Raw genomic sequence first — 24,319 nt, forward strand, 5'->3', positions numbered from 1 at the left:
GCTGTGGCCACTTCCCCCGGTGCCCCCCTCCCAGCCCCGCACAGACCCGCACAAACAAAACCGGAGCCTCCCCGGGGGCAGGCCATGCCCTGGCGATGCGGTCGCCTTTGTCTCTCCTCCTCACTGTCTCCTGCTCCCTGGAAGGTGATGGGGTGAGAGCCAGTAATTGCTTTAAGTGGGATCAATAAATCAAGGTAGTAGAATTGCATCTGCTGTTGCCGTTTTGGGAACCACTTCCCTGCTCTCCGTTCCCTCCTTGGTTTTAAGGTGCTGCAGAGCACTGGAACAAGTCAGGTTCCTCTGTGCTCTCGCAGCAGCTCCAGCAGGGCCCAGGAGGGACTCAGGTCCCTGCCCAGCCCTGGTGCTCTGGGTGCACATTCCCGGGGGCTGGGGGTCAAGCCGAGGGAAGGCACCGTGTCCCTGTGGAGGTTAGGGGCGTTTTACCCGATGCCAAGTGCAGAGCACTCTGGGGACCGCGGGCACCCCGTGGCGTGGGGACAGCACGGCTGGGCACAGCACAGCAGCCCTGAGGAGATGGAGCCGCTCCCGGGAGGGAGGTCAGGGGATTACTCTCATCTCACTTGCAGCCAGGTTCTAGAATTCCCTCCACCTCAAGGGCTTTGCCCCGGCTGCTTTTAATCCCTACTTAAAACCTCGATAGACAAAGGCTGGATCACAGCCTCCGGTGCTCCGCGGCTGTGTGACAGCCCCGCAGCCCCTCGCTGCCCCATGGTGAGACACCTCCAGGCTCCCCCGGTGGCCCCCCGACCACCGCCGGGTGCGTCCGCTGCCCGGGGCGATCACCTGAGCGGGAGTGGGGGCGAGCAGAGGGGCCCTGGCGCGCATAAAACTGATCTAAACTCTGCCCAGTCAACCTTGTCCGACCCGCACGAGGGAACGAGCACCACGCGCTCTCCGGCCCGTACAGGATTAACGGGATCACGCGCTCCCCGAGCCCGGGCGGTACCGGGGCGGGAGCTGCTCCCCCGCCACCGTCCCGGAACCGGCTGCCCCTGCTCAGCTCCAGGGGGGTGCTCGGCTGTCACCACCCCCGGGATGCCGGTGGGAAGAACGGAGCCGCCAGCCCGGCACCAAGTGGGGCCGCGGGGGCGCAGCGACGGTCCTTCCGCAGCCTCCGGTACCGCCAGCCCCGGGACAGCCGCGTGTCCCCGCTCGATCCGCCCGGCCCGGGCCAGGCGTCGGTAACGCGGGGACGGGGCCTGAGCCGCTCTCGCCAGCCTCCCGAAGGCGCTCTCGAGCACCGGATCGCTAACAGTGCCCCCGCCCATTCCCGGTGCCCCCGCGGCCGTGGAGGACCGGGACTCAGACTGGGACTGGGACTGGGACTGGGACCCAGACTGGGATTGAGACTGGGACCGGGACCCGCACCGGGACCGGGACCGGGACCGTCCGTGACGTCACGGCCTCACCCAGGCCAGCGTAAAGGCCCGCCCCTCATCCCTCTCATCCAATCACAGACCAGCGCGGCCGATAAGGAAGAGGCGGAGCAGCCAATGGAGTGCGAGAATCGGCGCCCCGGAAGTGTTGGTTTCCGGGCCGGGGGCGGGGCCTGCGCACGGACCCGCCCCCCCGCCCGCAGCCCCGGGGGCCCGGCGCTCCCCGCCCGGTGCCGGTGCCGGTGCCGGTCCAGTTCCGGCTCCGGGCCCGGGCTCAGCCCGGCTCGGCCCGGCCCGCCGCAGGGAGGATGGGGCAGCCGCGGCGGCCGGCGATCGGCTGCGGCCCGGCGGCGCCATGACCGGCGAGAAGAAGAAGAAGAAGCGGCTCAACCGCAGCGTCCTGCTGGCCAAGAAGATCGTGATCCGGGACGGGGCCGGCGTGAGCGCGGGGCCGGGGGGCGGAGGGGCCCGGGGCGAGGGGACCCTCCTGCTGCCCCCCCTCCGGGTGCCCGAGCGGGGTCCCACCCCAGTGGGCCTGGGGGGTTTCCCGGTGATGCCGGGGGGGCTTTGTGCCGCGTCCCCGGTGCGCTCCCGTTCCAGTGCGGGCCAGGAATCCCCCGCCATGGTGCTGGGGGTGGGTTCGAGCAGCCTGAGCTGTCTGCGGGAGGTGGTTCGGAGGGTCTGTGAACAGAAACAGCGTTTCAGCAGGACTGTGTCTCGCTCTCAGACCCCTGCGTGAGCTCTCTGAGATGCTCCTTCCGGGGAGGACGTGACCGCTGAAAGGTTTTTGACTTAAGGTGCTCTGTTTTGCAGCGACAGGGGATTGGGGATCCCAGCGTGTACCACGCTGTGGTGGTGATTTTCCTGGAGTTCTTTGCCTGGGGGCTGCTGACCACACCGATGCTGACGGTGAGCACGTCTCCTTGGGACAGCGCTGCCTTGGGAGCTCTCCTTGGGCTCCTGAGGTCTCAGCACATGCCTTTCCATGGGGAACTGTGGAAAAGGAGTCTTTGGTTGTGCAGAAACACTTAGACACAGTATTAGCCTGGCAATATAAAACGTGAATCGAACATACACACAGCACAAAGAGAACTACAGAGAGGTGATGTGGTGACGTGAGGTAAAACCAGAGGGGACTCGGGTGGGGTATGGATGGATTAAGGCGCATATCAGACTCTCTTAGCCTCACCCAAACATGCTGGAACAATTTATAGACCTGGAAAGTGTTAAGGACAGTGATTGCCTGTGCTGGAGAGGGCAGCCAGAGCTCCTCACATAGAGGCATGGTTTGTAGGGTATTTCCCCTTTTCCCTGAATTGTTCCCTTCCAGGCCTCTTGGCTGTCAGGTGCTTAAGGAAATTTTGCCACAGTTGCCAGCTCTGACTTTTGCCTTTAGGTTTTGGTTTCTTTTCCCCCAGGTGTTACACCAGACTTTTCCTCAGCACACGTTCCTGATGAATGGCCTGATTCATGGAGTCAAGGTAAGGGACGTTCCTTCCAGGCTTTCCTTTTAATATGCCATCACTGCAAGAAGGGACAAGCCATTATTATCCATGTAATTTGCTGATGTCAACCAATATTTGTCAGCTCAATGTTCATATTTCGATTTGGGGGCTCTGGCAAATCTGATGCGAAAGGAAGGACGCAGACACGGGGCAGCTTGTGCAGCTGGTTTTGCTGAATGGTAATGACAATGTGCTGCTTGTCAGCGTGGAGCTGGAGCTACAACAGCTCAGTGTTCCAGCTGGAAATATTCTCATCAGCATGAGGTCAGCCCTTGTGCTCATCTTCTGGAGCGTAACAGAATGACAAATCAGTGACATCTGAACTTATCAGTAATAGGAGCTGAAGCCCAGTGGCCTCAGCGGCTCCTCCAGACAGGAGATGGGAGTGTGCCATGGCACAGGGAGAGGGAATGGGGACCTTGCACTAGACCAGCATTCCCAGAGCAGGATTGGAGGCAACAATAGGGAACAGGCCATAGTCATGTGTTCTGACTGGGGGATTGGGCAAAACAAACTGTTCTTGGCAGTCTTTGGCAAGAGGATCTTGGAAAACAGCCCCAGAGGGGCTGGGCACTCCCAGTGGCACTGAAGGGCTCTGCCCTGCCTGCCTCGGGTCTGAGAGATGTGGAAAGGCCTTAAGCACAATTTTATTTGTGCTTAATGGTTCTGGCTTCTCACTGTGTCTGTTCTGTCTCCACCTACAAGAGAAAGCTTTCCCCAGAACTGCAGCAGGTGCTGCCGTGGTGGAGCTGTGCCAGCAGCTTTCCAGGTCTGTCAGGGCTGCCCAGGTGCCCACAGCCACAGGCAGAGCTGTGCAGAGAGCAGGAGGGAGTGGGAGTGCTCAGCAGGGCCTTGCTGGTCAAGGATTTATTTTTCCCTCTCTAGAAGGACATGAGCAGTTTAACAAACTACTCTGTTGTGACAGCATTGCTCCTTGCAGCAATCAGGAATGGGCTGCCTCCTCCTGTCTAAAGCTCTCACTGTCAAGAGACAGAGTCTGACTGAGGGGTTTCTCTTTCCCCCTTTCTGTCTGTCTGTCTGTCTGTCCCAGGGTCTGCTCTCCTTCCTAAGTGCTCCGCTGATTGGTGCTCTCTCTGATGTCTGGGGCAGGAAATCCTTCCTCCTCCTCACCGTCTTCTTCACGTGTGCACCAATTCCCCTGATGAAGATCAGCCCGTGGTGAGTTCACCCTCGGTACAGCCCAGGGTTCTGAGGAGGGGAAGAAGCACGAAGCCAAACGATGGCGGGTGCTTGTTTTATGATGACGTGGAAGAGTCTGTCTGGTGGAGGAGGGTGCTCAGCCTAGAGACTGACTTGTCTGGTTCTGTGGGAGGGTTCAGCTGGGAGTAGAGGGTCTGTCTGTCCTCTCCTGGTGCTTGTTCCCCTGATCAGTGCATTATTGTTATTAGGGAAAATAAGTGATAAAACTCCAGGGACTCCAGACTGAGGCTCCATATTCCTGAGTGTACCAGAGTGTTCTGGTGCACCAGAGCAAGATGGACAGAAGAATAAGGGAGAGACTCTGCTTCAGCAGCTGTGCACTGTGGTGTGGTTGCTCTCTAACTCTGCCTTGGGCACTGCCTCTTTCAGGTGGTACTTTGCTGTCATTTCCATGTCTGGAGTGTTTGCTGTCACCTTTTCCGTGATTTTTGCCTACGTTGCCGATATCACACAGGAGCATGAGCGCAGCACAGCGTATGGCTTGGTAAGGAGCTCAGGCACTGCTTTGTCTCTTGAAAGAAATATTTGGGGGGTTGCAGGTAGGAGAGGTATAAAGTTAGGGTGGGAGATTTATTGACTAAATGTATAGTCTCCCTGTCCTTCTACTTGGGATTTAGCTCAGAGGGAAAGGCTGATCTCTCCAGAGTCTGAGTGGTGTAGTATGGCCTGTAAACCAGCCTGGCCTGTGAGCTTTTCCACATCAGGAAAGCAGGAGCTTGATGCTCTGTGGGATCCTGCCTTTCCTGTAGTTTTACTGGCAGGACCATATGGAAATTGCTAGGACAGCTTTGATTTCCCTTTGCTAGAACTTAGCCCAGATTGCACCAAGAGAACCTGTCATCTGTCTGTGTACAGGCCTCCCTGTGAGTCCCTGTTCACCTCCATTATCTTCATCAAAGTGGCAGAAGGAGTTCCCCTGGGTCACTGGGGAGGAGGAAATGGGCTCTAGGAAGAAGAGGCTGTAGGAATGTTTTATCCTTCCAGGTGTCAGCCACGTTTGCTGCCAGTCTGGTCACCAGCCCGGCCATCGGCGCATACCTGTCCCAAGCCTACGGTGATACCTTGGTGGTTGTGCTGGCCTCAGGTGTTGCTTTGCTGGATATTGGCTTCATCCTGCTGGCTGTGCCGGAGTCACTGCCAGAAGAGATGCGCCCGGTCTCTTGGGGAGCCCCAATTTCTTGGGAACAAGCCGACCCATTTGCTGTGAGTGATGCTGCTGTAATGCTTAATGTTTGCTTTAGTTCTGCTGATTTTTAAGATGGTGACTTAAGCTCTTGGTCTGGCTGTCTCTGTACCTGGAGATTATTCAATGATATCAACTCAATTTTAAAAGCATTCTTTCTTGTTACCCACCCCCTTCCCTGCAGTCCTTGCGGAAGGTGGGTCAGGACTCCACAGTGCTGCTCATCTGCATCACCGTCTTTCTCTCCTACCTTCCCGAAGCCGGCCAGTACTCCAGCTTCTTCCTGTACCTGCGACAGGTCAGTCTCTGGTGAGGGGGTAAAGCTCTGGGTGCAGGAAATCCTGGCCTACAAATACTGTCAGAGTTGCATGTCCCGAGGTGGCTCATTTTGGCCAATAGCTCAGTAAAGTTGAAGTTGTAAGAAACAGTGACTTGTTCCAGCTTTCCTGAAAAATGTGTGAGCCTGATGACTGCTCTGTAGGCATTGCCAGGGGCAAGGTCTGGTTTGGCTCCTTGCTGGTGTCTGCCTGGCCATCCTGGCCATGCCACCTTCAGGCACCTTCAGTGATTTAAAGCTGATTCTTCATCTGGAGGAAAATCTTCCCTTTGGTTCCTGTGGCAGCCCAGAGGCAGGGGCTGGTTAATGTGCAGGGCCCTGAGAAGTGACATCAGTAAGCATGGGTGACATCTATGGAGTGGCTCTTGTCATTTGATACAAATCTCCTGCCTGAAAAGTCCCTCTTTGGTGTTTTCACAGGTCATTGGCTTTTCCTCAGAGACCGTAGCAGCCTTTATCGGTGTAGTTGGAATTCTCTCTATACTGGCTCAGGTGAGAAGCAATTTCTGTCTTGGCTTGAGCAGTCCAATATAGAAATGTCCAAAATTTGTGATTTGGGGCTGATGAGTAGTCAGAACCCCTGTGGCCACACAGACTTTTGAATCATAGAAAATCTTGAGTTAGAAGGCACCCGCAAGGATCGTCGGGGTCTCTCAGGTTCCCATCCTCTTGTCTCCTAGTGTTGTCATCTTTCTTTGCCTCTGCTTTGAAAACACCTGTTTTTCTTTCCAGACAGTTGTGTTGGGAATTCTCATGCGTTCCATAGGAAATAAAAACACCATCCTCCTGGGACTAGGCTTCCAGATCCTGCAGCTTGCCTGGTATGGCTTTGGATCACAGCCTTGGTGAGGGTTTGCCCATGTTTCTCTCCCTCCGCGGTGGCTCCGCGGCCACTCCTGCCTGTGGTGCCGGGCGAGGCTGTGCCTGGGCCTCATGGCTGCCTCCTCCCCAGGATGATGTGGGCAGCAGGAGCTGTGGCTGCCATGTCCAGCATCACCTTCCCAGCCATCAGTGCCATGGTGTCGAGGAACGCGGACCCCGACCAGCAGGGTGAGTGCTCAGGGGCCCATCCCGGCAGGTGCCGAGCTGGCACATGGGTGGGCTCTTGGCCATGGTGGTGGAGGGGTGGTTAGAAGCATCTGTGCCAGCTGTGGAGTGTTGCTATACTCCCAGTAGCATTGACAGTTTTATCTTTGACTATGGCTGGTGCATTGCAAGGGAACTCCCAAGTTACGCACGTGGGTGTTCAGTGTTAACTCTCCGAGGCAGAGGAGACTGCTGCGTTTTGCCAGCCTCACGGTTTGGCCCTGAGTCCTCAGACTTGGTTGTCTTAAATTCCAGTTCATTGGAAATTGTTGCTTGACGTGCCTGTGCTCATTTCAGTCTGCAGAGCAGCAAGCCCAGCATTACTGATTTTTGTAAAACCTGACACTGAGCGAAGCCGCTCACGTGCAAACCTCCTCCCCCTGCAGAGTGTGCATCAGCCCAAGACACAGTGATTGATCCTGTCTTCAAATGTGTAAGCATCCTTGAATAAAACAAATTTCTTTGGAAAGCTGGAGGCATATCCTCCCTTCCTCACTGTCCCCAGGTGTGGTGCAGGGGATGATCACTGGAATTCGGGGTCTGTGTAATGGCCTGGGGCCGGCGCTCTATGGCTTTGTCTTCTATCTCTTCCACGTGGAGTTGAATGAAATGGCTGAGGTGGAAACTTTGGGCAAGGCCTCCAAACCCAACATGGCCAACCCTACGGATGAGGTACCCGTTCAGCTTATTTGCCTCTCAGCTTACCCGTTTGCCAGGCTGCGTCTGCTCTCGGGTCTGAATCTTTCCCGTGTCTCTCCCTGCAGAGCAGCATCATCCCTGGGCCACCCTTCCTGTTCGGGGCGTGCTCTGTGCTGCTGTCGCTGCTGGTGGCCCTGTTCATTCCAGAACACAACCTGGTGCTGAGGTCGGGCGGCCACAAGAAGCACAGTACGGGGGCCCAGGCCCACCCCCACAGCCCCCCGGCCGGGGGGTCGGATGGCAAAGAGCCCCTGCTGGAGGACAGCAGCGTGTGAGGTGGGACAGCGGGACCTGCCTCAGGCTCAACTCCACTTCAGGGATGGACTCGGCGGGAGTTCGGGGTGGGGGAGAGAGGAGCCGAGGTAACAGACTGTGCCGCTGACAGCTGCTGAGGAGGGTCGGGCTTTCCCTTCAAGCCAAATGCACACAGCTGGTGCAAAAATGGAATTGTATCACCTGGTGTTGATGGAAAGGGGAGATGCGGAACTGCTCCATGTGGAAGGATAGTTCTGGAAAGCAAACCTGCCCTTGCGCGTGAACCCCGCGCCGTGCCCTGCCAAACCCTCCACTCGCCAGGCACAAAGGATGGAGCTGGCGTGGTCCGTGTTTGGTGAGAGCTCACTGGGCTGCCTCCCAGAATAAAACACGGCATCTGCTCTGTGCCCCATCCCTGATACAGCTGATTCCTGCCCCTGGCCCCTGGCAGCCCCCGGGGCGGGCGGGGCACCCCCTGTGCTGTGTGGAGCACAGGGCTGGAGCTTCCTCACTGCCCGAGGACCTGAGGAATTTGCCCATTCCACCCCAAGTGAAACTTAGACCAAAAAAAAAAATAAATCTGCTGACTTAATGTTCTGATGAAGAGGATAAAAATTAAGAAGTCAAGTTGCAGCTCACACAAGGGAGAATGGGCAGGTGAGAGAAGGGCAACTACACGAATTACAAATGCTTGAATGGCCACAATGGCCATAGTTCTGTTTGGTTCTCCTCTTTTTGTCATGTTGAGGTGACATTTGCCTGTCACTGCCTCCACAGGCAGTAGATAGAAGGATTTTTCAGAAATCTTTTTATGGAGCTGTGAGTGTTGTTTAGGAGATACAGTTCTCTGGGAGGTCAGAGAAACAATTAAACTGTGCCGAGCACTTTGGAGAATGTGGTTTCCTGGGAGAAGGGTCAGAGAAATGGTTTTTTACCTTGAGCACTTGTAGAAAGCATGGTTTGTCCCTGGGCTCCTGCCATCTAATGTTAAACCCAGAGAATGCTTGGAACTGGTTTATTCTCAGCCCAGGAGATCCTAATGGTGAGGATTGTGTTGATTTGGACTTACAGTTTGGAATTCCGTGTGGCATTTCTGAGCCTGCTGTGAAGGCTTTTGTTTATAAAACAGTGAAATTGCAACCTCTGCTGCAGGCTCGGCTCTGCTCAGAAAGAGCAGGAGGTGCTCGAAGTGCTGTGAAAGAAGCTGAGGCAACCAGGGAAAGTGTGGTTGTTTATAGAGATGTGACAGAGGGCAGGAAACGATTGTTCTCATTTAAGTAAATCACAAGTAATGGCACTGAGCAGTTCTGGGAAGTAACGACCAAACTGGAGACACTTCAGGAATCTGTTGTTAAGGGAATTGAGGCTGCAGTGGCCACACCAGTCCTGCCTCAGAGTGGGGCCAGTGCAGCCATGGCCGTTCTCTGGACAGGGTCCCCTCTCTGTGGGTTTGGGACGGGTAACCCAGGGAAGAGCAACCAAAAGGGAGGGCGTGTTGACCCTTCACGTCGTGGTTCTTTGCCGACAGGTCATCATTGCAGCTACTGCAAATGCAGTTTGCCTCTGGATTTAATGGTAAACACTGCCTGGACAACCCTGCTGCTGACCCCAGCTGGCACACACAGGGCAGTGCTGCCCATCCCTGCTCTGCCTGGGAGCACCCTCTGACTGCTCTGGAGCCTGTTGGGGCTGGTCAGTGTTGGCTCTGGGCACAGCAAGGGTGGCAACTTCATGTGGGTCCCTTATGTGCCAGTCAGACACTGACAGCCAGGACCAGCTGCCTGCCCAGCCTGGGTAACTGGTAACAGTGTCAGTTTACCAGTCTTCTGGACCAGTTGGTTATTGAAGGTGGCTGTTTAAGTGAAAGGGTTGACAGTTTGTTTTGCATTGATCTGGCCTGGTACCAGATCCTGTGCTCATAACTGGGAGCAGCCTGTTCTGTGAGCAGAGCGGGGCCGTCTTGGGCAGGGAGGGATGCTGAGGTGGGTCTGGCTGCAGGGCTGGGGAGCAGAGCCAGCAGGAGCTTCAGTGACCTGCCGTGACTCCACTTTTCCCAAGCTCCTTGTGGCAACACTCCCAATTCCCAAACGTTGCTGGGATGGTCAGTATTTGTGTGTGCATAGCAAGCTTTTTTTTTGAAGGAAATCCGGTCACTTGCACTTCCAGGCAGCAGTTCCCCCCCCGTGTTCCTCACAAAAATGCCTTTTTTAGACAGGACTTTTACCAAGTCCTGGTGATCTGTTGATTTACACTTGATTAAAGTGAGCTAAAAGTGGGTTTTTCCCTCACATACAGATGAAGTAAAACACAGAATTGTTAGCTTGCTCACACAGAGGCACTTGAAGCTTCACGGGTACGATATAGCGGCACATTGCAAAAAGACGAGCATAATTTATATGATATAAAGTATATAGAGATATATTTTTAAAAAGCCCCTTCCCTTATTCCATAGTTTATTGAAACTGATGTGTTTCTTGATCCTGTTCCCTCTCACCACCACTGCTGCCTGCGGCCTCTCAGCCTCTCCTTCCCCTCAGACTGCAGAACCGGCCGGTGACCTTCCCTCTCCAGTCCTGTCCCTCATGACACGGCCCCTGAGCTTCTGGCGATGCCGATGTGCCCTGCCTTGTGTGTCACGGGCCTGGAGTGTTTTGATGCCTTTTTCAGCCTTCAAGCTCGGGGTCAGGTGCTGCCGCAGGTGATACCAGGTGAGGGGCTGCAGCCTGGCTGGTGAGAGCTCTGCTGCCGCCGGGGTACAGCACTGGGAACCAGCGGGGGAACAGCACAGGGCAGCTGGGGGTGGGGGGTGCAGCACCAGGCAGCAGTGGGAACCAGTGGAAAAGTGGCTTGTGCCGGCCTGTGGATTCCTTCCCACCCTACTGGGGTTCCTCTCATCTGGCTCAGTGGGGCCTTGGTCCGGTGCCTCCCCTCCCCTCGGCGCAGGGATCCCCGCACTGTTCTGCCTTTACGTGACAGAGCAGGAGCTGGGCCAAGTGGTGCCAGAGCTGAAGTTCCCGGAGCCAAATGAAGAATGTCTCATTCTGAAGGGCCGGTACTTCCACAGCATCCCACGTGGAGTCTGGAAAGGCTGTGTGGAGCATTCAACTAGTTTTGCCAATTTTTTTTACTTTATATGAAAACGCAACTTTTTAAAAAGAGTCTTTTCTTAAAATCCCCTTGATCTGCTGTGCAGTGTCTGAGCCTGGCTGTTTAATGTCAGAATTCCCAGGATTTGTCTGCAGGGACTTACATTTCAGGATGGTAACAGCAATGCCCAAACACAAGGCAAAAATCAGCTTGATTGCCCGTCTGCAGTCCCGGCATTAACAGCCACAGGTCAAGTGAGTTGCCACTGATCTTGTTGCATTAAAAACCTGAGTTACACCATTGTTTTCTCTTCTGCCATTAATTTTGCAAAGTAGTAACATTTTACTTCCCTGTTTTTATTCTTTCTCTGCACTCAAATGGCTGCTGACAGCTGTGGTATCTTTAAAGCGTGGGCATGGGCTGAGTCCCACCTCTGCTCTCTCACAGTTCACCATCGCGTGTGTTCGTGTGTCTCTTTTTTAAGCTAACGATAAAATGTATTTATTTCGGTTCACGTTGTGTTTGGAACTGGCTAATCTCTCCCTCTGATGGATTATTTATTAAACTGCTGCTTTCCTGTTGTGTTGAAGGTCTCTGTCCTGATTCTTCCCCTCACTGGCAGTACCAGGCAGCTCCTGCCCAGCCCTTGGCCTGACCTTTATGAGTGGTGTGAAGATTTGGGGCTGGTTTGGGACACCTGGGTTGGGGCTGCCAGCCCCTTCCCTAGCCTGAGATGGGGAGCAGGTCCCTGGCTCCCACCTGCCCCACTGGAGTCTCCTCCTGGACTGGTTTTTAGCAGCCCCCACTCTATTGTTTAAATTTCCAGCCAGGTTTAATTTAGATCTTATCTGACTCCTATAAACACTTTTTGTGGTGGCTGAGGATGGTCCTGACTGAACAATTTAATCACAAGAAGTGTAAACACATCTGAGTCAGCTCTGGGATGGGGGCTAGCGCTTGATGGCTGATATCCTGGAAACATGAGCCATTAACACAGCCTGTTGCTTCTGTATTTATTTCCTCTGGACTGGACTAGCTTTTATTTTATTTTTTTCATCTTTATTTGAGAGAGAACCGTTAGCTTTTCTCACTTGGCATCACTGAAGAACAAAGGGCATGTGTTGCAGTACAGGAGGTTGTGGCCACCCTCCCCCCCATCAGTGTGTGGTGGTCCCTGGGGCAGAGGCAAAGCCTCGACCCTTCTGGTGCCAGTGGTCACAGCCCGGGGCTACACCCCGGCCTGAGGGGCTCGGAGGTATCCTGTCCCGGAGCCAGCTCTTGTCCCTCAGTGGTTTGTGTCTCCACACTGAACTGTTTTGCTTCCTGAGCAATGGCTCTGGACCGAGTGCTGCCCGGCACAAGGCCCCACTCCTGCCCTGTGGGAGGAAGCACAATTGGCTTCCAGGAAAGGTGTTGAGGCTTCTGAGTCTCTTCATTCCTTCAAATCGTTCCCTTCATTCCTTCAAAGGTTTCCTGTCCTGGAGCCTGGGCGTGCTCCTTTCACCCTGTGCACGCAACCTCTTGCTGTCTCTTGGCCGTGCCTGGGGCACCAGGAGCTCCTGTGCCCCTGTGGGCCAGAGGAAGGTCTGAGTCCATTAGAGGAGAGGGCGGTGGAGTGGGGGCTGCAGTGGGTCACTGCTCAGGGGCTCGGTGAGCGAGGGCTGCCCTGGGGGCTCTGCTGTGTCACTTTGAGCTGGGCCAAGTCCCCTGCCCTCCCTCTGGCTCGATGGCTGAGCCATTGGAGCTGGCCCTTGTGGAGCTGGAGGTTTATCATGTTTCCATAACTCCAGTTATGGAGTTGTGTTGCCCCCCTGTGCGGGTGGCTGGGGCAGCTCTGGGCACTTGCAAGCCCCAAACCTGAGGAAGTGCAGCACAAGGTGCTGGGCTTTCTGGTAACTGTCAATCTTTTGAGGTCCAGGAAGGTCCGGGAAAGCTGCTTTTTAAGAGAAGGTCACACTGTAAGTGCTCAGTTCTGGTTCGGACTCTGATTCATGGATTTTCTTATCATGTAGGTGGGAGTGGGAGGCGAAGCCCTGGCACGATGTCTCTGTCCTCAAGGTCCCCAATCTCATTGTTGGGAAGAGCCTGGCAGTGTGGGAGCAGCCCTGGCCATGGCTTGTCCCAGGGCTGGGCCAGAGGCTCCAGTGGCTGCTGGAAAGTCCAGGAAGTGGCTCTGTTAACACAGGATGGAAGGAACAAAAACCCCAGGACCATTAATCACCTGCTTGGGCTGAGTGTGCATATTCGGTGGTGGGTGTTTACAGAGCACTTCCCTTGCTCAGAGGCCTCCTGGACTCTCGGAGGATTAATGACACGACCTTCTGAAAGGATGCACGGCGCGCCAAGTGCCCGGAGTTGCCTCTCTGGAGAGTTCCCAGATGGGAAATGGCCAGGTCCTGTCATGACAGGAGGTGCAGGGCTGGGCTTGTGACTCCCTCAGCCCTTTGGCACCTTCCCTGGCCTTGGCTGCAGCGCGGCAGGACAGGACAGGTCAGAACCAGACCCATCTCTCCTGGGGAGCTGGGCAGGAGTGAGGAAGCAATGCTAGACCTGCCCTTAGACCCGGGAGAGGCACTGTGGCTGTGCCAGGGTCTTGGGGCTGGAAAATGCAGGGTGTTCAACACCTTCTATGTGGTAACACTGTACCACGAGACCAACCCTACCAGGAACACCTGCTTCCATTCCTGAAAACACCCTGTTCTGGGAATAAATGCAGCTGCTGGCAGGACTGACCAGGGTCCCAGGTCCCGCTTTTGGGGAGGGCCCTTTTCACAGCCACGTGTCCCCAGCAGCCTGCAGCTCATCCCAGCTGTTGGGGTCATGGAAGGGCTGGTTTTTTGGGGGCTCTGGGTGGGTGACGGAGCCCATGAGAACTGGGGATGGAGCTGGATCTGAGCCACATCCTGGGGTGCAGGTGCCTGTGTAGAGCTGCCTGGTCGGGTGATGGGGACCCTTGCAACCACACAGGGACCCTTCAGGCCAGGGGCTCTCCTGGGTTTGGGACTACTGATTTGGCCCTCGGCTGGGTGTTGTGCAAGAGCCAAACTTGGAATAAAATCAGAAACCGAAACCTCCCTCTGGAAATACCCCTCAGGCTGGAAGTCGTGGGGGCCTCAGGACCCGTGCTCATGGGGGCGGTTCCTACAGGGCTTAAGAAGGGCTGAGGATGGGACTGGCGGCCAGAAGGCGACAGCCCTGGCCAGCGGCACCCTCTCCCTGGAAGGAGGATAGAAAGGAAGGAAAACCACCCCTGCTGCTGCCCTGCAGGCAATGGAGCCGGGTCCTGTCCTCCTCCTCCTGAGCTCGCTGTGGGGCTGCAGCGGTGAGTGCCGTGGGGCCAGGAGCCACCCCTATCCCCCAACCCACTGCGCTGCCCGGCCTTGCTACTGCTGCTCCCCTTGTTTTGCCCCTGGCACTGCAGCCCCGGGGCCTCCCCATCGCTGAGTCCTGACTGCCGCCGAGTCCCCCCGTCGCTGCTGCAGCTTCCCGTCCTGGTGCTCGGGATTCTGGTGACTGTCCCCTTCCCTCACCCTGCGGTTTCCTCCGGCCCAGGGCGCCCCGCTGACAGGCTGGTGGTGACACCGCGGGAGCCGGTGGTGCCGTTTGGGGGCTCAACAGAACTGAACTGCTCCCTGGCCTGCGCAGGGGGCACGGTGGAGTGGAGGGGACTGGATACTGCCCTGGGGACTATCACCTCCTTCCCCACCCACAGCATCCTGCACATCAGCCAAGCCACTGTGGCCACGGAGGGCATGAAGATCTGCCAGGGCAGCTGCCACGGGCGGCACTACCAGCAAACCGTTGAACTGAAGGTCTATGGTAAGTGCTCCCCAGCCAGTCCCTCGCCGCCTTCTGGTGCAGCCCTGGATCCCCGGGGCAGCCTCCTCCCTCCTGGGCTCTGCTGCCAAAAATCACCCTTGGCTCTGCCCCTTCTCTGCAGCCCTCCCAGACACACTGCAGCTGGAGGCAGTGCCTCACACCCTGTGCCCGGGGCACCCCGCCAGCCTGCGCTGCTCGGCCGCGCGCGTGCACCCCGTCACCGGGCTGGCCCTCACCTGGTACCGGGGGCACCAGGCTCTGGAGAACACAGACTTCGATGCCTCAGAGACCGAGGAGGAGCTATATAACATTGTGTCCACCCTGCCTGTGGGTGGGACAGAGGTGGCAGAAGGGGTGGAGTTCAGGTGTGAGGTGACGCTGCGTGTGGGACAGGAGACCTTCACCCGGGTGGCATCTGTGGTGGTGAGCGCTGGGGGTGAGTGCCAGGAGGGGCTGGGGACCACAGCTCGCATGTGTTCCATCTGCTGGAGCCAACCTCCACCACCCTGCACTACTTGGAGTAGTGTTGCCAGAACAGGAGCAGCTCCTGCTTCTGCATCACTCCTGAATCTCCCATTCCCATCCCTGTCCCCATCCCTGCTGCCAGTGCCCATTTGCTCCCACTTGCTGTGCTCAGAGTGGAGGGTGATGGGGCTGCAGTGAGGCCACCTGTGACTGATGCTGCCGTGTGTTCACAGCCACCTCCGTGGGGAGCCCCAGCACAGCTGGGCCCGTGACCACCACAGCGCTGCCCCCAGGGCCGAGTGTCCCCACACATGATCCCACCACAGCGCAGGAACTTGATGCTGGGACCACTCTGGAGCTGGCTGCTGCCACCGAACCCTCCTCCACAGAGCGGGCTGTGACCCAGGACTTTGTCACAGGTAGTCCCGTGGCTGCCACCACGCTCTCTGGCTCTGGCACGATGGGCCCAGGGCCATCTGTGGGTTCAGTGCCCGCCTGCAGCCTGCGGATCTGGTCGCTGCCTCCCACGGGGACACGGGGCAGGGCCCTGCGCATCGAGTGCCACGCGCAGTGTGCCGGGAATGCCACGGTGCACTGGCTGCAGACTCCTGCTGCCCTCTCTCAGTACCGGGAGGAGGCTGTGGGTGGCAGCTCCGTGCTGTGGCTGGACCACGCTGAGCCCTGGCACCAGGGCCACTACCAGTGTGTCCTGCTCGGCCACCTCGCCCAGGGAGTCAGCCTGGAGCTGATGGTTGTGGATGGTGAGTGGTGGTCTGTGGCCCCTTGCCCTGTCCCCCATCACTTGGATGGGGCTGCAGCCCCTTGTACCGGTGCCACAGTTGGTGCTGGGGGGATTTGCTCATCCCTTGGGGTTTTGCTGCCCTGGGCAGCTGTGGTTACAGCTCTGTGTGTCTGCAGGTTCGTTCAGCTCCAGCCCCACCATTGCTGCAGGGGCAGCGGCCTCACTGCTGGGGTTCATCGTGACTGCTGTTGTGTCTCGTCGCCTGTGGAAACATTTCAGATCTCGGTGGGAGCTGTCCTAGGAGCGGGAGCAGCCCACGGATGCCCCCACCCCCCCAGCCGTGTCCCTGCTGTCCCCTTGTCCGTTGCTGGCCTCTCCCGGCCCCTGGCCGGCCAGAAGAAGCAGCAGCAGGAGCTGTGCCTGCAGCCGCCGCGGGAAGCAGGGGCTGGAAGGGCGATGAGCAGCGGTGTCACAGGGACGGGGCCAGGGATGCTCCCGGGACTGGATCCCCGCGAGCTCGCACCGGACACTGGGCTGGTCCGACGCTCCCGGAACCTGCGATGGGGGGAGCGCGACGGCCGCTCCTCTGCCACGACAGAGGGTCCGAGGGAGCCCCCGGGGGAGAGTGAGCTCGGGGCGGGCGGGGGGGCGGGGTACTCCAATAAAGAGCTGTTTCTGTTCGAGCCCTAAGCAAGCGTCCTTTGGGCTGGGACTGTCCCGGTCCCGGCCTCGCGGCCCCTCACCGGCCCCGGGTCACCGGCGGCGTCCGCCCGGTTGCCAAGGGCGGGGCACCTGCCCGGACTAGACATGGCGGCCGCGGCGCTCCCCGCGTTACCACTGACAGGGCAGCCCTTTGCCCTTACTCATGATGGCGACCGCTGCGCGGCCTCGCCCAATGGCGGCGCGTTCGCGTTGCCTTCCTGCCCACCGATTGGCTGCCAGTGGGCAAGATGGCTGTGCGGAACCTTCCGGCCCGGGCGGAAGCGCGCTCCAAGATGGCGGCGTACGAGAAGCGGCGGGCGGCCGCCGCCCAGGGGCCGGCGGGGGGCAGCGGGCTGGCGGAGCCGGGGCGGGTGGCGCCGGGGGGCGGCGGGCTGGCGGAGGACAGCGCGGCGGACTTCCTGCTTCGAGCCGGCGTCACGGCCATGGTGCGCGAGGCGCTGCTGAAGGTGCTGGAGGCGCGGCCCGCCGAGCCCGTGTCCTTCCTGGCCGAGTACTTCGAGCGGCTGGTGCCGGCGGAGGCGGCAGCGGAGCCGCCGGGGCCGCCGCAGCGCCTGGCCCGGGCGCTGTGGTACGTGCGCCTGGCTCACCACTCGCACAGGTGCGGCGGGCAGCGGCGGGGGGCGGCGGGAGCGGGGGGTGAGGCCGCCTCTCTGTGTCTGTGCCCTGTCGCGACAGGACGGCTTTCGACAGCAACGCCGGTGCGGCCTACGAGGTGCTGGGGTGCGGCGGGCGGCGGCGGGCGGCAGGCGTGGACGGGCGGCTCTACAGCGAGCTGCTGCGGCGCATCTGCCAGCGCGGGGCGGCCCCGGCCGAGGCGGCGGCTGCGCTGCTGCGCCGCGTCCGCTGCCGCGACCACGAGGCCGTCCCGTTCGACGTGTTCCGCTACGGCGTCCTCACCTGCTGCGTGCTGCTGGAGTTCGCGGCCAAAGCCGACGCGCTGTTCGCCGTGCTGGGCGGCGGCGGCTCCGCGGACTCCAGGCTGTGCCAGGCTGTGCTGCGGGCGCTGGAGGACGCGCTGGGCGCCGGGCACGGCCTGCGGCCTGGCCGCTACTTGGAGGCGGGCTCCCGGCTGGGCCCCGATGGGCTAGCCCTGGCCATGGACCGGGCGCTGCAGGAGAGGAAGCTCGGCTCATCCATGAGCAGGGAGGAGTTCCTGAGGAAAGCCACCGCGCTGTTCATTGCAAAGGTGAAGCCTGTGGAGTGATGTTGAGTGGGAGCAGCGCTGGCTGCGGCCGCTGTTGACCCCACAGGACCTCCACTGAGCTGAACGGTGAGCATGGGGGGCTGGTCGGGCACTGGCTGGAGAGCCTGGGTTTGCCCGACAAGAGATTGCCCATTTCCACGCCCCTCCCCTGTTCGTGCTCAGCAGGAACTGTGCTCAGCAGCTCTGTGCCCCTGCCCAGCCGTGGCTCCTCTGGCCCAGCCGCATTGGGAAGTCCCTTTCAGGTGTTGTCCAGAACTGGCACAAGGACTATGACCTGCAGGGCAGCTCTGGGCAGTGAATCAAGCCAGAAGGAACGAAGCTGGGCCATGGCTGCATGGGGACAGCTCCATGAGACATGGAGCGTCATATCTGGACAAGACACATCCCCTCCCCCTGGGACAGGGTTTGCTTTGGCACCAGCTGCGTGTCAGGCCAGGGGTTATTTATTTGAACTTGTCTGTTTGTTATTTATACTGTGCAATTGCTGGTTTGCTGTAAGACATTAAAGCTTTTTATTATTTTTTAGTGGCCAGTTTCTTACCACCTGGCAGCACAGGGCAGTCTCTGTCCTTGGGGGCTGGTGTGGCTGTGGAGCACCTGGAGTGCAAGGGCTGGTTGGAGAATCCCCACAGGCTTGGGATGTTGTATTGGGTGGGGGCAGGACCTGGGGCTGGCTCCTGACCCAGCACAGGTGACAGGATGTGACATGAGGGGAGATGTGAGCCGCGGGCACTGGAGGGATCATTCTGCTGGGGCCGTGCCAGGAGCAGCCTCTGCTCCGGTTTCCTGGCAGAGCGGTGTAGTATCACACAGGGTGTGACACCCGCGGGCTGACAGATGCAGTCACTGCTGAACGCTGACTTGGGGCTGCACGGTCGCACCGGGGCTGTCGGCCGGGCCGGGACCCGGAGTCCCAGAGAGCCCCGGGGCGGCGGGCGATCGCTGAAGGGACCCCGGCACGTGCGCTGGGTTTGCTCGGCGGGGCGGCCGGGAGCGCCAGCAGGGCCAGGAGCAACGGCAGCCCCGGCACGGCCGCTCACCAGGAGCGCCGACAGGACCGGGCCCGGCCCGGCCGCCATCCCGGAGCGAGCCCCGCCTCTGCCCCGCCCCCGCAGCGCGCTTTGATTGGCGAGCGGTGCCCGTAGGGGCGGAGCTCCGGGCGGCCCCGCCTTCCGCCCCGCCGGCACGGCCCCCGCCGCCCCCCCGCGCCTCAGAGCGGCCCCCCCGGCCCCGCCGAGCCCCGGCCCCGCCATGGCGCGGCCCCCCGTGCCCAGCTCGCAGAAGGCGCTGCTGCTGGAGCTGAAGGGGCTGCAGGAGGAGCCCGTGGAGGGGTTCCGGGTCACCCTGGTGGACGAGGGGGACCTGTACACCTGGGACGTGGCTATCTTCGGCCCCCCGGACACTCACTACGAGGGCGGGTACTTCAAGGTGAGCAGCCGGGGGGAGCGGGGGCTCGGGGCGTGGGGGGAGATGGGGCTCGAGGGGGCGAAGGCAGAGCAGGTGGTGTCGTGGGTTGTGCCGGGTGCCTTGGGAAAGGGTAAGGGGTTTCGGGAGAGGGGAGACCCTGTGAGGGTGTCTCGGGTGGGTGTGGGGGGGCGTGACAGGGCTGCTCCCGGCCTTGAGGGGGTGCTGAGGGCCAGGGAGATCGGGGTCCTTTGCTGCACACCGTGGGGTCCCTGGGGTTGCGGGGTGGTCTTGTGGGGAGGATGGGAGCTGGTGCGCAGGTGGCTGCTGCCAAACTAGGTGAGGGTCCCCTTCGTCGTGAGGGGCGTTTGGCCCCCGGGGGCTCCGTGGGTGCCGGACTGCAAACTCTGGGTGGCTGATGTTCCCTTTCCTGGAGGGGATCCAGGGCATCGCCACCAGACCGGAGGGAGAGACAAAGGTCCTTCGGGTGCAGGCACAGATGGCCCAGCCCCGGGGGGAGCTGAGAGCTGGGCAGAGAGTGTGTCTCGTGGTTTGGTTTGGAGTTTGAGGTGGGAGAAGGCGTTTTGTGGCCTGACAGCTCAGTCCCTCTCGGCAGGATGTGTGTGTGTGCTCTTCCCAGGTCTTGTGCAACCTGGGTGGCTGTTTTCTTCCTCTTTCTCATCCTCCCTCCTCCACCGAGCTCTTGTGTTTTCATCCTGTTGCTGTCAGGGTGGGGATGTGCGGGGTGAGTCACCCAGGGTCAGCTGTGTTTGTTTTCCTGGGCATGCATAGCTGATGCTTCAGAGCCACACTGAAATTGAGTTTTTTTCCGTAGCCTCTTGGCATGAGACCCTCTGAACTCTCAGCTTTTAGCCACTCGTGCTCCTGTTGTGTGCCTGAGAGCTTCTCCAGAGTCGGCACCAAAGGTGCTGGTGAGACTCTGCATAAGAGGAGAGCGAAGGGACTGAATCTTCTCCAGCCTGTTAGTGCATGGCAGAGCGGGGTTATTGCTGTCCCAGCCCCCTTTGCCTCTGTGGGTTTTGTTCTTATCCCCTCTGACACAACAAAGGGGATTATTCTGCGACGTTCAGCTGTTTGGCTGGAGCCCAGCGCAGGGCTGAGTGTCCCTGTGTGCGCGTGCACTGCCCTGGGCTGCCCAAACTCCACACACAGAACGTGGCCCCTGCTGCGTTTTCCCCCCTTTCCACTTCCGTCTGTGCCGTGGAGCTCAGGGACAAAGGGCCAGCCTGGGAGACGAGGCAGGAACACGTATGGGGACAGACCTGCTGCTGTCAGGGGTTGCCTGTGCTGGGGCCAGATCCTGGAAGGGCAGGAGAGTGGGGGGCTGGAGCCCAGGATGGGTCGGGGTGATCAGGGTGGCGGGGAGGGGGACAAGTGTCTCTGTCTCCTGCCCTGGTCCATGAGCAGCTGTGAGGTGTTGTCCAGGCTGTAGTTTCAGAAGCATCCAAAGAGTTGTCTGCGGTTACCTTGCTGAATGGGGCTCATTCCATGGGTAAGGAGCAATCCCGGGTCACTCCCCCACTGCTGGGCAGAACCAGAGTGGTTCACACTGTCCCTTCATGGATCTACTGTCCAAATTCTCTGGTACGTGAACTGAGGGAGCAAGAAACGTTCAGGGAGTTGTTGTGTGTTTTAAACCTTCACAGTTTGTTTCTGGCCATTGCCTGTTTTGGGAGCAGCAGCTGAGTCTCAGTCTGGAAGTTTGTTCCCAGGGCCTGGAAACAGCCGAAAGCTGAATCAGTCTCTGGGACGTTGCCACGCAGGGAGGAGCTGCCCCATCCTCTCGGACGCCTGGTGCTGGCAGCAGCTCTGGGGGCCATGGGGACGTTGCTCTAAGTCCCTGTGCCACCTCAGGCTTCACCTCCTCACTCAGGGGTGGACAGTGAGCCTGTGTTTGCCTGGCCTCGGCCCCTGGGGTTCGCTGGCTGCGGGAGGAGCCCTCGGTGGCTGCCGGGGCCCTGGGCTGCAGCCTGAACTTCACGTGCTTTTATTTTTAGCCCCCGAGCTTCCCGCTGCAGCCAGTTTGGACTTGGTCTCTTTTCAGCAGTGACAGGCTATTTTTAGACATTTGATGTGTTAATCAGAGCACGTAACACCTGATGTTTCCTTCCTCTGAGCTCTGAAGGGTAAACAGCCTTTTCTCTGGTGGCACAGCTATGGCCACTGGACAGCAGCCCTGGGGGTTGGCTGGCTCCAGGTGCTGAGGCCGTGCTGGATCAGCACTGTGGGCTCCCACTGGTCCCTCCATGTTGGAGAGCACCAGGTTAGCGTGGGTGGGCCCTGCTGCAGAGGAGGGTATTGGGCAGAATGGAGGGGAAGGAGCTGACAACCCTCACAGCCCATTCACTTACCCACTCTGTGTGGTGAGAGGGCACCTGCAGGGCCGGTGTCTGTCCTGCCCCTGGGGCTGGTGCCCTGCTTACAGAGCCAGCTGGCATGGAGGCCAGCAGAAGCCCATCTGGGCTTGGCAGAGGTTCCTTTTTCCCAGAGCTGTCAGGAGCTTTGTGGTTTCCGTCCCTTCCTTCTCACAAGCTGGTCCCCTCATGTCTCCTTATTGTTTCCTTGCAGGCTCGTCTCCGGTTTCCCATCGACTACCCCTACTCTCCTCCTGCCTTCAGGTTCTTAACCAAAATGTGGCACCCCAATATCTATGAGGTAGGTCCCCCAGGACAGCGAGGAAAGTCTTGGACAGGCACTGGACATGTGTGCATCTATTGCAATGACACTGGATGCAAGTGCCAGCCTTTGTCTGGCACTGGACACTCAGTGCCTTTGGCAATGACTGCCTGGCACTGGGAATGCCACTAATGAGCTCACGACAGCCGTTTGCTGTCCCAGCGCAGGTTCCAGGCCAGCCAGGCTTCCCAGGCCCGGCAGCTCCCACGCTCAGCCCGCAGGGATGTCGTGCCTGTGCCACGAGTGGCTGCAGGGTGAGCAACGTGCCAGGCCCCGGGGCTCTGGGCACAGGGGGTGCAGGAGGGCTCTGCTGGGTACACGGAGTGTTCAGCATCGGGCAGCCTGACCCGTGCGGTGCTGGCAGCCCAAGGCCTGAGGCTGCGGCAACAACTCTGGTGCCCCTTCCTTGGGACTGAAGGAACAGCTGGGATTGCCTCACGTGGCTTCAGCCGAAGGGAAGAGTGAGTGAGGAGCTGCTACTGAAGGGTGCTTGGGGCATCAGCTCCTGAGGGTTCTGTTTCTCTTGTGCTTTCAGACTGGTGATGTCTGCATCTCCATCCTCCACCCACCTGTGGATGACCCGCAGAGTGGGGAGCTGCCGTCGGAGCGCTGGAACCCCACCCAGAACGTGCGGTGAGGGCTGCGGGCTCAGCTGAGGGCAGGGGTGGGATGGTGGGAGGATGGGGACGGCCTTCTGCTCCCAAAGCCTGAAGGAGATTCCAGGGGACTGTTGAAGGCGCTTGGGCTGTGGGCTTTGCTGAAGAACAGGCAGAGCTTGTGTGGGGTTGCATGTGAGCCCGACAGCCCATGTGCTGGTGTCCCCTGCCTGGCCTGCTCCCCCTCACTGGGACCTTCCCTTGCTGTGGGCAGCACAGGGCTCTCTCAGCCCACGGACTCAGTGGCATTGCTGGGACAGGGGGCTGCTGGCACTGCTGGGGTGTGGGTGGCTGCTGACCCACCTTGGCTCTGACCTGCTCATGTTTATTGATGCCAGGACCATTCTCCTGAGTGTGATCTCACTGCTGAATGAGCCCAACACGTTTTCCCCAGCCAACGTGGACGCCTCTGTGATGTACCGCAAGTGGAAGGAGAGCAAAGGGAAGGACCGGGAGTACACGGACATCATCAGGTGTGTGCTGAGCCAGGCCTGGCGGTGCTAGCTGGGCTGGCATCCTGTGGGACACGGGATCTGGAGGGCTGTGGTGCAGAGCTCTGTCCTCACCCCTCACTTCTGGCCCTCCAGGAAGCAAGTGCTGGGCACCAAACTGGATGCTGAGCGGGACGGTGTGAAAGTCCCCACCACGCTGGCAGAGTACTGTGTGAAGACCAAGGTACCAGCCTCAGATGAGGGCTCAGACCTCTTCTATGATGACTATTATGAGGATGATGAGATGGAGGAGGAAGCAGAGAGCTGTTATGGTGATGAGGATGATTCCGGCAATGAGGAATCTTGATGGCCCTCTAGCATTGCAAAACTTACTATAAACTACTGAATTTTACCTCAACTAGAACAAACGGGTTTGAATTTAGGATCTGTCAGCCCTGAAATTAACTCTCTACCTCGCAGGGAGACTGTTCTGCTGTTGCAAAGGAAATCACTGTCTTTGTAGGCAAAGCAAAAAACAACCCCCCTATTTTATAAACTTCAGAGCGGGGGGAAGGGGGAAGCTGTGTTTAGGTGTTCACAAAGTCACAGAAACTGGGGCACTGGTGTCTCTAGCTGAGGAGTGACAGCCAGAGCTGATGTTGGCTGCCCCTTGTTTGGGCATGTTCAGCTCCTCTTCAGCCCTGTAGGGGAGGAGTGGTTTGGGGGGCTTGTGGTGGCAGTGAGTGGTTGCTTTTGGGGGGGCAGCATGTGAGCATTGTGTGATTTTCAACACCTTTTGGGGCTCACCCTGCAGCCCTCTGGGCTGTCCCTGTGGGACCTTCCTGCCTCCCCTGCCTGTGATGCCAGAGCTGTGTTCGTAGGGCACCAGGCAGTTCCTGCCTGGCAGCTGCCAGCACTAGGGGCACGGGGGTGGTCTGTTTGTAGTTTTTGACTAGCTGGGAGGGACAGGGTCATGCTGAGCCTTTCTGCTTCTGTTTTTTTGGAAACTATTTAATAAAGTTCTTCTAGGGAAGGCCGTGGTGCATCGGTGAGGCTCTGCCTGGTCTGTTCCAGGAGTTTCCATGCCAGACAAGGACCAGCTCCTGCCCTTCAGCCCCCACATGGAGCTGTGGTGGGATGGGCTGGCTGCTCTCCCAGGGCTGCAGGGCAGCGTGGGTCTCCCAGCAGCCCTCTTCCCACTTTGCAGAGGAGGCAGGAGTGTCTGGGCAGGGTTGCCTCTGGCCTGGAGAGCATCTTTGCCCTTCCCAGGAAGGGGAGGGTGCAGCATTAAGTGCCTCTGCCCCAGACCTGCGGTCAACACATGGTCTCTTGGCCTGGACCAAACCCTCCAGTGCTGCACTGGGAAGGTGCTTCCCTTCCTGCTCCTCTGCAGGCAGCAGACCTGCCC

The 24,319-nt window shown here is 59.0% G+C and overlaps 4 protein-coding genes across 4 annotated transcripts; all 4 read left to right on the plus strand.

Annotated features, from left to right (window-relative positions):
* Positions 1–1,646: 1,646 nt before the first annotated feature.
* On the plus strand, positions 1,647–11,359 carry LOC116799257 (hippocampus abundant transcript 1 protein-like). Its single transcript, XM_032712238.1, has 12 exons — positions 1,647–1,836; positions 2,211–2,306; positions 2,816–2,878; positions 3,954–4,081; positions 4,493–4,607; positions 5,108–5,326; positions 5,491–5,604; positions 6,064–6,135; positions 6,376–6,488; positions 6,596–6,693; positions 7,235–7,401; positions 7,494–11,359. Exons 1-12 carry the CDS (start codon positions 1,753–1,755, stop codon positions 7,701–7,703), a joined length of 1,479 nt encoding a protein of 492 aa, XP_032568129.1. The 5' UTR covers positions 1,647–1,752; the 3' UTR covers positions 7,704–11,359.
* Positions 11,360–13,998: 2,639 nt separating this feature from the next.
* Positions 13,999–16,479, plus strand: MADCAM1 (mucosal vascular addressin cell adhesion molecule 1). The gene is made up of 5 exons (XM_032712239.1): positions 13,999–14,092; positions 14,323–14,589; positions 14,711–15,025; positions 15,288–15,815; positions 15,973–16,479. Exons 1-5 carry the CDS (start codon positions 14,041–14,043, stop codon positions 16,095–16,097), a joined length of 1,287 nt encoding a protein of 428 aa, XP_032568130.1. The 5' UTR covers positions 13,999–14,040; the 3' UTR covers positions 16,098–16,479.
* A 312-nt stretch (positions 16,480–16,791) lies between these two features.
* Positions 16,792–18,244, plus strand: TPGS1 (tubulin polyglutamylase complex subunit 1). The gene is made up of 3 exons (XM_032712243.1): positions 16,792–16,859; positions 16,905–17,117; positions 17,195–18,244. The coding sequence occupies exons 1-3, from the start codon at positions 16,792–16,794 to the stop codon at positions 17,721–17,723; spliced, it is 810 nt and encodes a 269-aa protein (XP_032568134.1). The 3' UTR covers positions 17,724–18,244.
* Positions 18,245–18,951: 707 nt separating this feature from the next.
* CDC34 (cell division cycle 34) lies at positions 18,952–23,953 on the plus strand. Its single transcript, XM_032712241.1, has 5 exons — positions 18,952–19,151; positions 21,717–21,803; positions 22,360–22,457; positions 22,819–22,953; positions 23,068–23,953. Exons 1-5 carry the CDS (start codon positions 18,975–18,977, stop codon positions 23,276–23,278), a joined length of 708 nt encoding a protein of 235 aa, XP_032568132.1. The 5' UTR covers positions 18,952–18,974; the 3' UTR covers positions 23,279–23,953.
* Positions 23,954–24,319: the final 366 nt, after the last annotated feature.

Source organism: Chiroxiphia lanceolata, chromosome 27 (genome assembly GCF_009829145.1).
Source record: "Chiroxiphia lanceolata isolate bChiLan1 chromosome 27, bChiLan1.pri, whole genome shotgun sequence".
NCBI classification, from domain to species: Eukaryota; Metazoa; Chordata; class Aves; order Passeriformes; family Pipridae; genus Chiroxiphia; species Chiroxiphia lanceolata.